At 44.6% G+C, this 13,264-nt stretch overlaps 1 protein-coding gene across 4 annotated transcripts in view; it reads left to right on the top strand.

The window, feature by feature from the left end:
- The first annotated feature begins 6,072 nt into the window (after positions 1 to 6,072).
- The window catches only part of SLC12A2 (solute carrier family 12 member 2), a 113,783-nt gene continuing 106,591 nt past the window's right edge, over positions 6,073 to 13,264 (top strand). The window contains exons 1-2 of one of the 4 annotated variants that reach the window (XM_083151556.1): positions 6,073 to 6,257; positions 7,226 to 7,929. In XM_083151556.1, the coding sequence (XP_083007682.1) occupies positions 7,282 to 7,929 (648 nt within the window). In that variant the 5' untranslated portion in view covers positions 6,073 to 6,257; positions 7,226 to 7,281. Of the gene's footprint in view, positions 6,258 to 6,465; positions 6,600 to 6,745; positions 6,764 to 7,225; positions 7,930 to 13,264 lie in introns of those variants that run through there. The other 3 variants (XM_083151553.1, XM_083151554.1, XM_083151555.1) reach the window with 3 other exon arrangements.

Raw genomic sequence — 13,264 nt, 5'->3', positions numbered from 1 at the left:
ATGTTTTGTAGGTGCATGTGGCATGATTTTGAGACAGTTTGAGGTACAAAGGAAAGTTAAGAGTCAAGGATAACACCTAGGCAGCGAGCTTGAGAGGTAATAGTGATTGTCATATTCTCAACAGCAATAGAGATATCAGGTAGGTAACTACTATTTGATGGCGGAAATATAATTAATTCTGTTTTTGAAATATTAAGCTTAAGGTGGCGAGATGACATCCAGGATGAAACAGTAGAAAGGCATTCAGTGACATGGCTCAATACAGATGGGGACAGGTCCGGGGAGGATAGGTAAAGCTGAGTACCATCCGCATACAGATGATACTGATATCCAAAAGAGCTGATTAGTTTGCTAAGAGATGAAGTATAGATTGAGAAAAGCAAAGGACCTAAAACTGAACCCTGAGGTACTCCAACTGAAAGAGGTAGTGAAGAGGAGGTAGAATCAGAGAAACGAACACTAAAGGAGTGGTTAGATAGGTAGGATGAGAACCAAGAGAGGGCTGTGTTTTTAAGACCTAGGGATTGTAGTGTTTGTATGAGAAGTGTGTGGTCAACAGTGTCAAAAGCAGCAGGTCTAGAAGAATTAGTAGTGAATAGTGGCCTTTAGACTTGCAGTGACCAGATTATTCACAACATTAGTCAGTGCTGTCTCTGTGGAGTGTTGGGCACGAAAGCCTGACTGAAGCAGGTCCAGTAAGTTGTGCGAGTTAAGAAAGTATGTGAGGCGAGTGTAGGCAAGTCTTTTAAGTAGTTTGGAGGTGCATGGAAGTTGAGAGATTAGACGGTAGTTTGATAGAGTGCTTGGGTCAGAATTCAGTTTTTTCAGAATTGGAGTAATAACTCACAATGAACAATGAAGGAAAGACACCAGTAGAGAAAGAGAGGTTACAGATTTTAGTTAAGATTGGGATGAGCACAGGATACGGAGATTTACTTATTTGTGAAGGTATAGGTTCAAGATGAGAGGTAGTAAAGTGGAAGAGAAAAGTGCAGATACTTAACCTTCATTCGTTGGATCAAATGAAGTAAATGCGTCAGAGGGCTCAGTTATGGAATTGAGCAGATCACCAACTCAGTTGGAGCATATCAATTAATCTCTGATTTTGTCAATCTTATCCCTGAAGTAGGAAGCAAGATCTTGTTCATGAATAGTGGCTGGTGGCTTGGGTGAGGGAGGATTGAGAAGGGATTTAAATGTATTAAAAATACCTTTTGGGTTAGAAGCTTGAGCAGAAATGAGAGTTTGGAAATATGTTTGTTTGGCAGTTTCCAGGGCATAACTATAGGACTGGTAGATAGTCTTATATGTAAAGAAATCCATTGGACTGTGAGATTTACGCTATTTACGCTCAACTTTGCACGAGAGATGGTTGGCGTCTAGGCCTAAGTGGAGTGTGGTGGGTAGGGCTGTTTTGAGAGTTAGAGAGTTTAGGTGTGATACCGCCATCTCAGGAGTAGTGAATGCAGAGATAGGAGCAAGCTGTTGTTGCAGTGAGGAGGAGAGTACTTGAAAATTAATATCATACATTTTTCTGCGGGTTAGAGGTGGACTAAGGGATTTCAGTGTTTTTGAGTTTGAAGTACTAGAGGACATGAAGCAGGTGATAAGTTTGTGATCTGACAGAGAGAAAGTAATATTGGTGAATTCAGACACTGAGCACAGCTTAGTGAATACAAGATCAAGGCAGTGGCTCTCCCAAAGAGTAGAGGAGTCAGTCCATTGGGAGAGGCCGAGAGAGGAGGCTAGAGAGAGTAGTTTGGAGGCATGAGCAGCAGATTTTGGGCTATCAATAGCAATGTTGAAGTCACTCATGATGATGGTTGAGATGTCAGAGGAAAGGAAGTGAGGGTGCCAGGAAGAAAAATATTCCAGAAATCGTGTTGGTTGCCCAGGTGGGCGATAGATAGCTGCAACACGCAGCAAGAAAGGAGTGTAAATTCTGATGGAATGTACTTCAATGGTATGTGCTGAAATGTTTAGATATGAAACATAGGGGGAAATGTACTAAGATGTGAGTTCTATTTAGAATGGGGTGCTTCTATGGGCAGGCAATCAGATACTATTATCTTCGAGAAGGTTCTAAATAAATAAGTAGATTCTGACTGGTTGCCCATAGCAACATCCCATGATACAATCCATAGTGTATAATAAAAAAGATAATATGTGGAGCGCTTTAAGAAAACTAATAGATCAACTGGGTATCACATTACTATACAAACAATTTTTAATTGTATAAAATACTGGTACTTGTGTATTATCTGGGCGCCCGATGTTGAAATTGTATGCCAGTACCTAATGCATACGACGCGACGCGATTTGACGCAATTTCCCTTGAAATTCCCTTGAAGTCAAGATCGCATCGCATTGTATGCTATTGTATGGTATACAATGCGACGCAATTTTGCCTAAATGCCCCCCATTTCTATATGTACAGGCACCCAGATGCCTGTAAAATATGTGAAATGCCCCCCCAGACGCCATTTTTAATTGTATACCCTCCCTGATGGCTAAATGCCCCCATTTGTTAACGCCACCCCACTATCAACGCCAACCCGAAGCGTGGCGAGCGCAGCGAGCCGGCGAGGGGCGGCGGTACGCGTCCTCCGACCTTTTCATACCCCCACTATCCACGTCGGCAAGGACTTGATTTTATATAGTGTGGCGAGCGCAGCAAGCAACCTAGCCCGAAGCGTGGGGGACGCGTTTTACTTCACATGTAATTCGCGTGCGCTCGCCACGCTTCGGGCTCGGTGGCTCGCTGCGCTCGCCACAGTATATAAAATCAACTCCACGCTGACGTGGATAGTGGGGGTATGAAAAGGTCGGAGGACGCGTACCGCCGCCCCTCGCCAGCTCGCTGCGCGTGCCACGCTTCGGGTTGGCGTTGATAGTGGGGTGGCGTTAACAATGGGGGGCATTTATCCATCAGGGTGGGTATACAATTAAAAATGGTGTCTGGGGGGCCATTTCACATATGAAACAGGCATCTGGGTGCCTTTACATATAAAAATTGCATCGCATCGCATGCAATATGATTGTATGCGATGCGATACAACGAGATTTTTAGGTGCGATGAAGAAAATCGGGTGCCCAGATAATACACAAGTACCAAAATACTTATTGATAAATAAAAAGCATAGATAATAATGCCTAGGCCAGGGGTAGCCAACGACAGTCCTCAAGAGCTACCAACAGTTCAGGATTTTCAGGTCTCCTCACAGAAGTGAGAATTGAGAAGTGAGAATTTTCAGGTCTCCTCACAGAAGTGAAATAATTAGCTCCACCTGTGGGTCTATTAAAATGTGTCAGTGAGTAATTAGTATACCTCTGCAGCAGCTACGTCGAATGGAAAATGTGCACTGTTGGTAGCTCTCGAGGACTGGAGTTGGCTACAACGGGCCTAGGCAAAAGTAGCATAAAATTATTGAGTAAATTTCTTTGAAATAATCTCTAAAAGTTGACATATTTGGGAAAAGAGAATATATAATTCAAGATATACTTATAGCAGTCCCGCTTGTTGCTATTATGCTTCCTTGATGGAAATGAGTATTCCCCAATTGTAGCGTCCTGACTTTGAAGTACTGGATGAATACCCAATATCCCATGAACCTGCCTGGGTGAGTGGCCTTGTTGTTGTTTCCACAGTAGGAATGAGGCTCTCCTCTTTGCTGGAGTACCCAAAATAAGCAGGTGGTGGTATCCCAAACGATGTTATCCAGATGAACCAAAAGGAATGGGGGTGAGTGATCAAGGTGGAAGTTGGTCCAAGATGGGTGAATTATGAATGTCCCCAAAAACTCTGTCAACAGGAGTGTTTACTAACGCATTTCGTGTTCTCCTGACAACTTTTTCAAAGGTTATTATTGAAGCAATTGAGGAAAAAGTCATTTGAGGATGATAACACAAGTTTGTAGGGGGAATATTTCATTTGGGATTTAAATTAATATATTATGGAGCCCATTAATCAACAAATTATAGCTATTTAATAGCATGATAAATGGGACTTAAGCCAATCAGCTCCCAACTGTCATGTATTTGAAAAAATACAGTTGGGGCTGATTGGCTGGAGCACATTATCATACACGTCAAGTTTTATATAGCTGTGACTCATTGATAAATGTACAGGACTGTGAAATACTCAGGTGTCGATACCACACACAGGTGGCTGATACTTTAAGTCTGTGTTTGCATCTGAGTTGCACTGGGTGTTTCTAGGAGGTAATGGGTTGTGGCTAAGCAGATACATGGGTGTTGCTGTAAGTGGCTGTGTCCATAGACGAACAGCCGCTCACACAGGAGGCCATGGTCCAATGGAGAAACTGCAATAGGGCTGTTATCAATGTGGCATCTGATGGTTCATCTCAAGATGCCCAAAGGTGGATTTTCAATGGCATAAGAAACTTGTGTCTCAGTATTAACAAAATCCCTGCTGTATCAGCCTCAAGCAGCCACACCTGTGTGGAATTTCGAATTAGCCCCTATGTGCCTGAATGTGAAATGGATTCATATAGTTATAACCCTTAGCTCTGATTTATCAAGACGTGTTGTGCAAAATATAACAGCCATAAATAGGACGGCATTTAAATTCAGCACAATGGCTGTGAAGTGCTTCCATAATGGTCAGAGTGTCTGAGGGATATTAGCGATGTTTGGCTAATGTGCTAAGTGGTAATATGCAGTTGGCAATTGCATTGAATTGAATTCCTGAAAAACAAACATATTACTTGTAAAAAGAAATGTAAATAGACTAGCTTTATAGAGTATCACGTGTAGTGGCATGCATGTTTTTATATTTGGATAAAACCTAATGCACACACAATGCTCAGTGGTAACTCACTGCATAGGCGGAACTACCATTGGTGCAGCAGATGCTTTGCACCAGGGCCCCTGAGGATTAAAGGCCCATACACACTGGGCGACTTTGAGCTGAAAGTCGCTCAAAACAGCATGTTTGAGCGGCTTTCAGCTCAAAGCCACCCAGTGTGTATGCCCCGGCGATGAGCACTGCTGCGCACTCCTGCATCATTGCCGGGAAAGACGTTCATCTGCTGGCAATACCAGCAGATGAGTGGCTTTATGGATGGCTTTGAATAGCACTGCGCTAGGCAGAGCCATCCTCTTCCCGCTGATGGCGCTGGGCAGGGGGCCAGCCACTCAGTGTGTATGCACTGAACGGCTTTCCCCCCAGCGATGAACGCGATCATCGCTGTCCATACACGCTGGGCATAGTGAGTCACCCAGTGTGTATGGACCAGTGTGAACTTGGGTTGGAGTGGAGAATGGGGGCCCAAATTATATTTTAACACCTGAGCCAACCACTCACAAGTTCCGCCACTGCCTCACTGTATTGGTTATCAGAGCAACTTAAAAATACCGCCTATCCAGAGGTTTAATTTTAGGGGTAGATTTACTAAGGAATGGGTTGTCAAAAATCACAAACTTCCACAGCTCTGACTGATTATAGGGGCTATATATTAAAGCTTAGGAGATAAAGTTGTGCGAGAAAATACTGACCGATCACTTCCTAATATGCATGTAAATGGCTGTGTTTGAAAAAAAAAAAATGACAAGAGCTGATTGTGTGGTAATTTTTCTCTCACAATTTAACTCTCTTCAAGTCTAGATGAATATATTACACCCAAACCAGGAAAAAATTGCACGGAATCTCCATGTAGTAGAATAGGTGGTCAGGAAGCGTTCTGGTCATTCCTCGTTAAATGACACATCTGATTAGATGTAGAAATGACAAAATGTTGCAAATTGTGGGGAATTCTGTGCACCCTGTACTACTATGCTGGTACTATTCTAATAGAATAAGAATATTGCACTATCCATATTACTGGTCTAATAATGTCTATGTCTCCTCCTTACCATCCTGTCCCTAAGGTGGTGACAAAAGCAGGGGGTGATGCACAGTCACACTGCAGGGTAGGCCACAACACGTGTGTAATTTATATGTACAGCACACACACAGGTGCCCGCAGGACAGCTGTGCCGCCGCCGCTGCCGCTGCCGCGCAGGTACCCGTGCTTCAGGCAGTTGAGCGGGTTAAGCCCCCAATGTGGGCACTGGCAGAGAGCTGGGTGTTGCTGGAACGCATGCGCCTCCTCCCTCCCCGGCCACAGGCTCTGCACGGAGAGGGGAGCCCGGCTGCAGCTGTACTGTGTGCTGAGCACCGTCACCGTAGCCGCCCCCTCCCCGACATCACACCGGAGTACGCACACCCGCAGCGACAGGAGCCCGGGGCAGAGCAGGTAAGCGGGACCTGGGGGCCGGGGCGCGGTGCTGGGCGGCAGCGGGGAGGTTACAGCTGCCTCTCTCTCTCTCTGTGGCGGGCGCCGGCTGTAGGAGGAGGCGGGCGCACATCCCGTCTGTCCGCTCTCCCCAGGGGGGCAGCATGAGAGCCGGCAGCGGGGAGCGCACACATGGCAGCATCTGCCGGGGGGCGGTGGTCACCCCGGGGGGAGGGGGAATGCAGCACTGCTGGTGTGTACTACACGGGGGCGGCAGTCCCATCCCCATCAGATCAGTCTCAGGCACATAACTTCCATAGCATGCGGCGGCGGGCTGGGAGGAAGTATCGCACTGGAGGAGCGGTGCGTGTATGGTATAAGGCAGCGCTATTCCCCGCACACAGCCTGCGCCAGTCTGCCGCACATCCATAGCATCAGCAGCACACACAGAACCGCTAATAGTACTACTGCTGGGTCACCGGCGCCTGAGTCCTGAGTGATGGAAGGGAGACAATGCACAGCCCAAGGTCACCCGGAGATAGCACTGCTGCTAGGGATGCCAGAGCCGCACAAGCACACTCCATACAGGAGGCTGCGGGTAGCAATGCTGCTGCTGATGGCAGTCACGTGTAGTACAGTAACAGGGATATCATGCTGCATGCCCTGCTGCTGGGACACACACACTCACACATGCACAGAGACACACAGCTTATACTTGTCCCTTCATGGAAATGAGGCGTCTTTTCCCGCCTCCTCTCCTCCCATCTCCTCTGCACAATAGTCACATTCATCATTCCTTAGCACTGGAGCAGAGCTGGGTGTGTGCGTACACTTCATTAGGTGCATTTTATATCATGAGGAGGAGGAACATCTGTGACAAAACCCAGCAGCCTGCGCTGAGCCGTGCCATTGCACACACACCTACACACACAGTGGAGTAGGCTGGGTCCTCTTCTCCCACTTTTGTCTCACACATTTTTCTTTTGCAGGTTTTTGTGTATTGTGTCCCCATCATCCTCATCTCTGAGCTCCAGAGAAGCAGCTCATGAAAGAAAAGAGCAAGTTATCCTCAGCCCAGTCTGAGCAAGGAAAATCCTCAGCCACCCCTCATTACTCCCAGATGTCTCGTTCCTCTCCTCCTCCTCCTCCTCCATCAGATACAGATGCAGAAGAGCTGCAAGTAGATGTTGGGTTGGATGGGAGGCCTCTGGGTCCCACTCCAAGCCAAAGTCGCTTCCAGGTGGATCCAGTCACTGAAGCAGCAGCAGCTGCTGCTGCTGCTGCTGCCGCCGCCGCTGCTGCAGCTGGTGGGCAAGAAGCTTCTACTGATGGCATTACTCACAGGGGAAGGGGTGGTTCAGGTGGAGAGGAGGCTAAAGGACGATTTAGGGTAAATTTTGTGGACCCGGCAGATCCTGATGGAAGCTCACCTGAGATGCCAAGTGGTGAGGGAGGAGGTGGGGTGAGCTTTCAGAATGGAGACACGGTGCTAAGTGAAGGTAGTCTTCATTCTGGTGGAACTGGCCATCACTATCACTATGACACTCATACCAATACTTATTATCTGCGGACTTTTGGGCACAACACCATTGATGCTGTGCCCAGGATTGATTTCTATCGGCACACAGCTGCAGACCTTGGTGAGAAGTTGCTGCGACCCAGCTTGGCAGAATTACACGATGAACTTGACAAGGTAAAAAAGTTCTCTCCCGTTCTATTATTGAGTAATGCTGCATCAGTATAATCAATGCAGTGGGTACATTCTATTACTAAAGTTGTATTTCTTGCCAATGTAACAATGATTTGATTTTGAAAGAAAAACTGAATTTGTAAACTTGAGTTTTTTTATGTAAGGTGCAAGTCTTCTGTTATGTCACTAATTGCATGTGCTTCTAGTGAGATTTGGCTGTTAAGGGGTGTACACAGACGCTGCGATTTTGACAGGTTTTCGATTATAGAATTTTTAAGATGCTTTCGATCTGCATTTGATTCAATGCGCACTCCCGTTTTCTCTATATCGAAAAGAAAAATAGACTGCAGGCAAGGCAAAATCGAATTTGATCCGGTATATAGAATGTGTACACTGTGCCTTGAATGCACATTGAAATCGATAATCAAATGCAAAAGTGCAAATCGAATGTGAAATCGAGTGGAACGCAAAGGACAAATCGAAAGGCGGTGGAATTGTGGAAATTTAATCAAAATCGAATGGAAAGTAAATCGATGCTTGTGCACACACCTTTACACTTGGGTTTCCTCTATTTATTGTCATATAGAAAATATAAATGAACCCATATGTTATAGTATAAACACCCCACTCACCCAATCAATTGTTATCTGTTTTCCGCAGAGTCCTTATACATATACAAAAGTCATGTGCCACCATGTATATCCTTGGAGTCATGACTACTTAGCTCCTGGGATTTGACTCTTGGTAAACGGCTAATGAATTCCCACTTGGCCATGCTGTTCTTAGGAAAACACTTGATTAATCCTTTGGTTCTTTTATAATTATTTTTACACTTATTACATACCTAATGAGTTTGCTTTAATTTCTGTGATGCTCAAGACCACAAATGAACAATTGTTTTAGACCTGGGGTAGCCAACCCTAGTCCTTGAGAGCTACCAACAGTGCATGTTTTGCAGGTCTCCTCACAGAATCACAAGTGAGCTAATTAGCTCCATCTGTGTATCTTTTAAAATGTGTCAGTGATTAATGAGTGCAGCTGTGCAGCAGCTAGGTTGTCTGGAAAATGTGAACTGTTGGTAGCTCTTGAGGGCTAGGGTTGGCTACCACTGTTTTAGACCATAACTGAGAGCTTATCTGCAGTGTGAGCGTTTGGCTAAAAAAAAAAATATATTTGTATATTGCCTATTACGCCACAGTTCAAGTAAGCTAACATCTGTTCGTGGTGTAGTAATTAAGCCAGCTTTGTAGTGCAGAGTGGCTGTAGCAGGCTGGGATATTTACACACAGGTGGCAATGCATCATCATCTGCAGACCAGCACAACCATCAGCCTCTGTACAAGCCCAGGATATTAGACCTATTACTACTCCCCAGATAAATATAAGGCTACTATAAGTGGCATGACTCATATTACTGAATAAAGCTGGAGTCTATTAATAACCTGTATTTAATTATCTGTGAATTGTTCATTTACTGTAGAAAAAGAATATGGGTTAAAACCATTGCGATCTGCATCCGATTCCGATCAGATGTTGACTATATTGTCAATATCGGAAGGCAAATAGTACCGTGTGTACACACTATTTGTCTTGGAGTATTTGGGTTTTTTTAAACACTGAAGTTGCACCTTTTCGCTACTCTTTGTTTTAGTGCTTTCCCAGGCCTCACATTTTGCTTATTGTTGATCAAGCCAATATTGTTTCCAAATACTACACGTTGGTTCGCTCCTATATTTTTCTGTCTGTCTTTTAAAACATAAATGAGCTTGTGTGCAAATTTGCATTTATACAAGCTTCCACATTAGTTACAGTACTTCATCCAAGCGTTTGTTCGGTTCACCTTCACCAGAATTCCACCTAATTTCCCTGTCCTATTCTATGGACTAGGAGTATATTTTCCTGATTTTCCAAATGTATCAATAGTGTACATTGTTGTTTTTTTCAGTCACCTTTGTACTGCTTTGTATGTATGTGTTGTCTTTACTTGTATTGTTCTCTTCTGGTTGCCATTGCACAATGCTGCTACATGTATAGCACTGTGTTATGTCTTATTTATAGAGACCGTTTTTTTTTTGTGTGTCCTTGGGCAAACGTATACACTGGATGGATTCTTATCATTGCAAACTTATTTATCCTAATAAACCAGTTGTCCTTGAACTACACAATGTGCCTGTGGATTCTCAGATTCAGTGGCATACCTAAGGGGATTCATTTGTAGTCTTATGTGGGTCGAATTTTAGTCTTTGGTAACTGATCTATAAACTGAAATGAAGTGCATTCATTAATTTTACTTGCATATCGCCAGGATACTGTTTTGGGCTTTACAATTAGTAATAAGACTGGGTAATAACACAGATATACAGTAGAGGTAGGAGGGCCCTGCTCGTAAGCTTACAGTTTCTTCAGAAATAGGCATTGATGCATAATTGATACCTATTGCATATTGATCCGGTGCATAGAACAGGATATTACGTTATTTCTATGTGAGCTCCAAAGTAAGAACAGTAGTGAGTAAGCTATGCTTATCAGCAGAATGTCACCAAGACCTTTTAATACATAATTAAATAAATCAATCATTCTGTATCGGCCATGGACAAAATGTTAGGCAGTATTAGCAACAAAGGAAACTAATTAATCCCTTATTGATGTGGCTTAGGGTCACTATGACCCAAACTTTACTTGGCAGATGATTTTAAAGGGCAACTAATCACCCGCAATTAAACTTCCATATATGTAGAAAAAATGGTGACATGCAGTATTTGTAGTTAAGTGGACTTACCACTTTAGGGGGTATTTAGAAAAACATGGAGAGAGATAAAATTGTATGAGGTAAAGTACCAAGTAATAAGCTTTTAACTAATCTTTTTAAATACCGCTTATAATATGACAGAAGCTGATTGGCTCGTATCTCTCACAACTTCGTCTATGTTTGAGCTTTGATAAATAAACAGTAGGGGCCACATTTATCAAACAATATTTGCGGCTAATATTAAGTATCCCACAAATGTACCAAAGGGGGACTGCAACAGGAAACTCCGTTCCCTGCTGCAATCCCCCCCTGCATCGCCGCCAGCTGCCTCCTCCATAGGTTTCTATGGGGGTTGCCAAGCTGCCTGATGTATCAACATCGGGCACCCCTGCTTCCCATCCCTGGACTATTGCCATTCTAAGATGGCGATAGCCCATTGTAGCCTATGGGATTGCACTGCCGCCGGGGCAGAGGGGTCGGCTGGGGGTCAGCGCTAAGCGCGCATGCAGGGATGGGCTCCTTTCAGAGCGCTGTCCCTGCGCTTGTGGGATGATGCATCCCAGTGCTAACATCGCATTTTACAATGCGATCCTGTGTGGTAATATTCCGCCCAGATCGCATTGTAAATGCAATAATTTATAAATGGGCCCCTAGATCTGATCATGTAAATCATTGTATTACAAATTTCGGTACTTATATGTTAGTTGGGCGCCCACTATTGTTAGTACGCTCATACCCCCACTATCCATGTCAGCATGGAGGTGATTTCATATAGTGTGGCGAGCACAGCGAGCCACCGAGCCCGAAGCGTGGCGAGGGGACGCGGAAAACGAAGCAAATAGCTTAGTGGGCGCCCAACTAACATATAAGTACCCACATTTCTCATCATTCCAATACTGTTGCAACAGCCTAGATCTTTATGTCACGGTACTAAGTGGATATCATGGAATACAAAAATAGCGAAACACCCTCCTAACAATAGAATCTTTCACTGAACTATACAGGAGAAATATTCTGCACAGATTTATTGAAGTGTAAACATATTTATGAAATTTCATAAGATTTTCCATGTAGCAATGTGAAAAAATAATATAAATTCAGCTTTTTTAGGACAAATCTTCCATATCTCCTTTTGATCCAGAAGTATTCCCTTTTAATCCTTTTAATATAGAAATAATTGGGAATTTACTGTTCTTTTTCTCTACATAAACAGCCTTGCAGCCTGGACATTCCTTAAAGGTTACTCCATTTACCTCGCAGCTGATTTGGGGTGAAATATAATAGGATGGGAGAATCAGAAAGTGAGGGGTTTTGTAGGAAATCTCCAGTACAGGTATTTGTAAAGCAGCGATCCTTTACACTGCAAAATTAAGCTGGTTTTGAAGTCTAAATAATTGCAGCTTTAAAAAAACTGGAGATTTCATACCAAGGGGGAGATTCTCTAAACAAGGAATGCGGTAAAAACCCAGTTATCGGGGGTTTTTACCGCATTTTGGGATGCTGTAAGCATCCCCCGCCGGGTTAACGCGGCGGGGGGCATCGCCAGAAAAATCTGGCGATGCCCCATAGAAGCCAATGGGCTTCTATCGCATCCCTCCGCCGCCCCGCATTGCCCCCTCCCCCCTCACCTGTGTCCGGGCAGCACAGCGCAGTGCTGCCCGGACCTGTGACCTCCTCCCTGCACTGATCCTCTTCCGGGTGCAGGGAGGAGGAGAGCCCGGCGCAGCAGCAGCAGCGCCGGGTGTGTGAGGGAGGGGGGAGCCGCCTGGACGTGCTGGGACCCGGCGACTCCCACCGCAAAGGACAGCTCTTAACGCAAGAGCTGTCCTTTGCCTTAAGTATGCGAAGGGGGGCGGAGATTCTTAGAGAATCTCCCCCTTAATCTCTAACTTTCTGATTCTCCCACCCTATTACATTTCACCCATAGTGTCTGTAGAACAAAGTAAAGTTTTCCTCATCATTGCAGCTTAGCAGTGTGGACTGATGATGGCATAGTGTGAAATAATATTCTGCCACTTTCTCATGGTAGGCCATTTATAATCTATATTCCTAATCACGATTGCAGGAGTACCTACTTCGGGGTACACCCACTCTGTGCAACGCCCTCCCACTCACAATAAGAGACTCCTCTAGTCTCGCCTCTTCAGGCAAGCTTATCACATCCTGGAACTGCTCACATCTCCTTCATAAACATTCCTATCCAGTTACATCGCCTCTGTACAGTCCATGCACATTCTCACACACACATTCACTTTTCCATCCTCCTGATCCCAGCCAACATTGCTGGGTGACCATATCATACAGGCCACCAAGAACCATTGCAACCTGGCAGACCATTATCATTCAGTGAAGTCTCTGGGACCCGCTGAACATATGGGTCATTTGGCTATAGAGCCAAATTGATGTGCATGTTCATCAGACATCAATGGTCATTAACGACACACAGAAGCGATATTGAGTGTGCACACTACTAGATGATAGTATAAAAAAGGTAATTTTACTTCCTGGACATCTGTCCGGATTCTCTCCATCGGGATGACGGTCTTCTAACCGCCAGCTTCCTGTCCGTTTGTCATCTTTATGTATTAAA

Source organism: Crinia signifera, chromosome 1 (assembly GCF_055691185.1).
Source record: "Crinia signifera chromosome 1, ASM5569118v1, whole genome shotgun sequence".
NCBI lineage: Eukaryota > Metazoa > Chordata > Amphibia > Anura > Myobatrachidae > Crinia > Crinia signifera.
The sequence above is the reverse complement of the archived record's forward strand: the minus strand, read 5'-3'. Positions and strand labels throughout refer to the sequence as shown.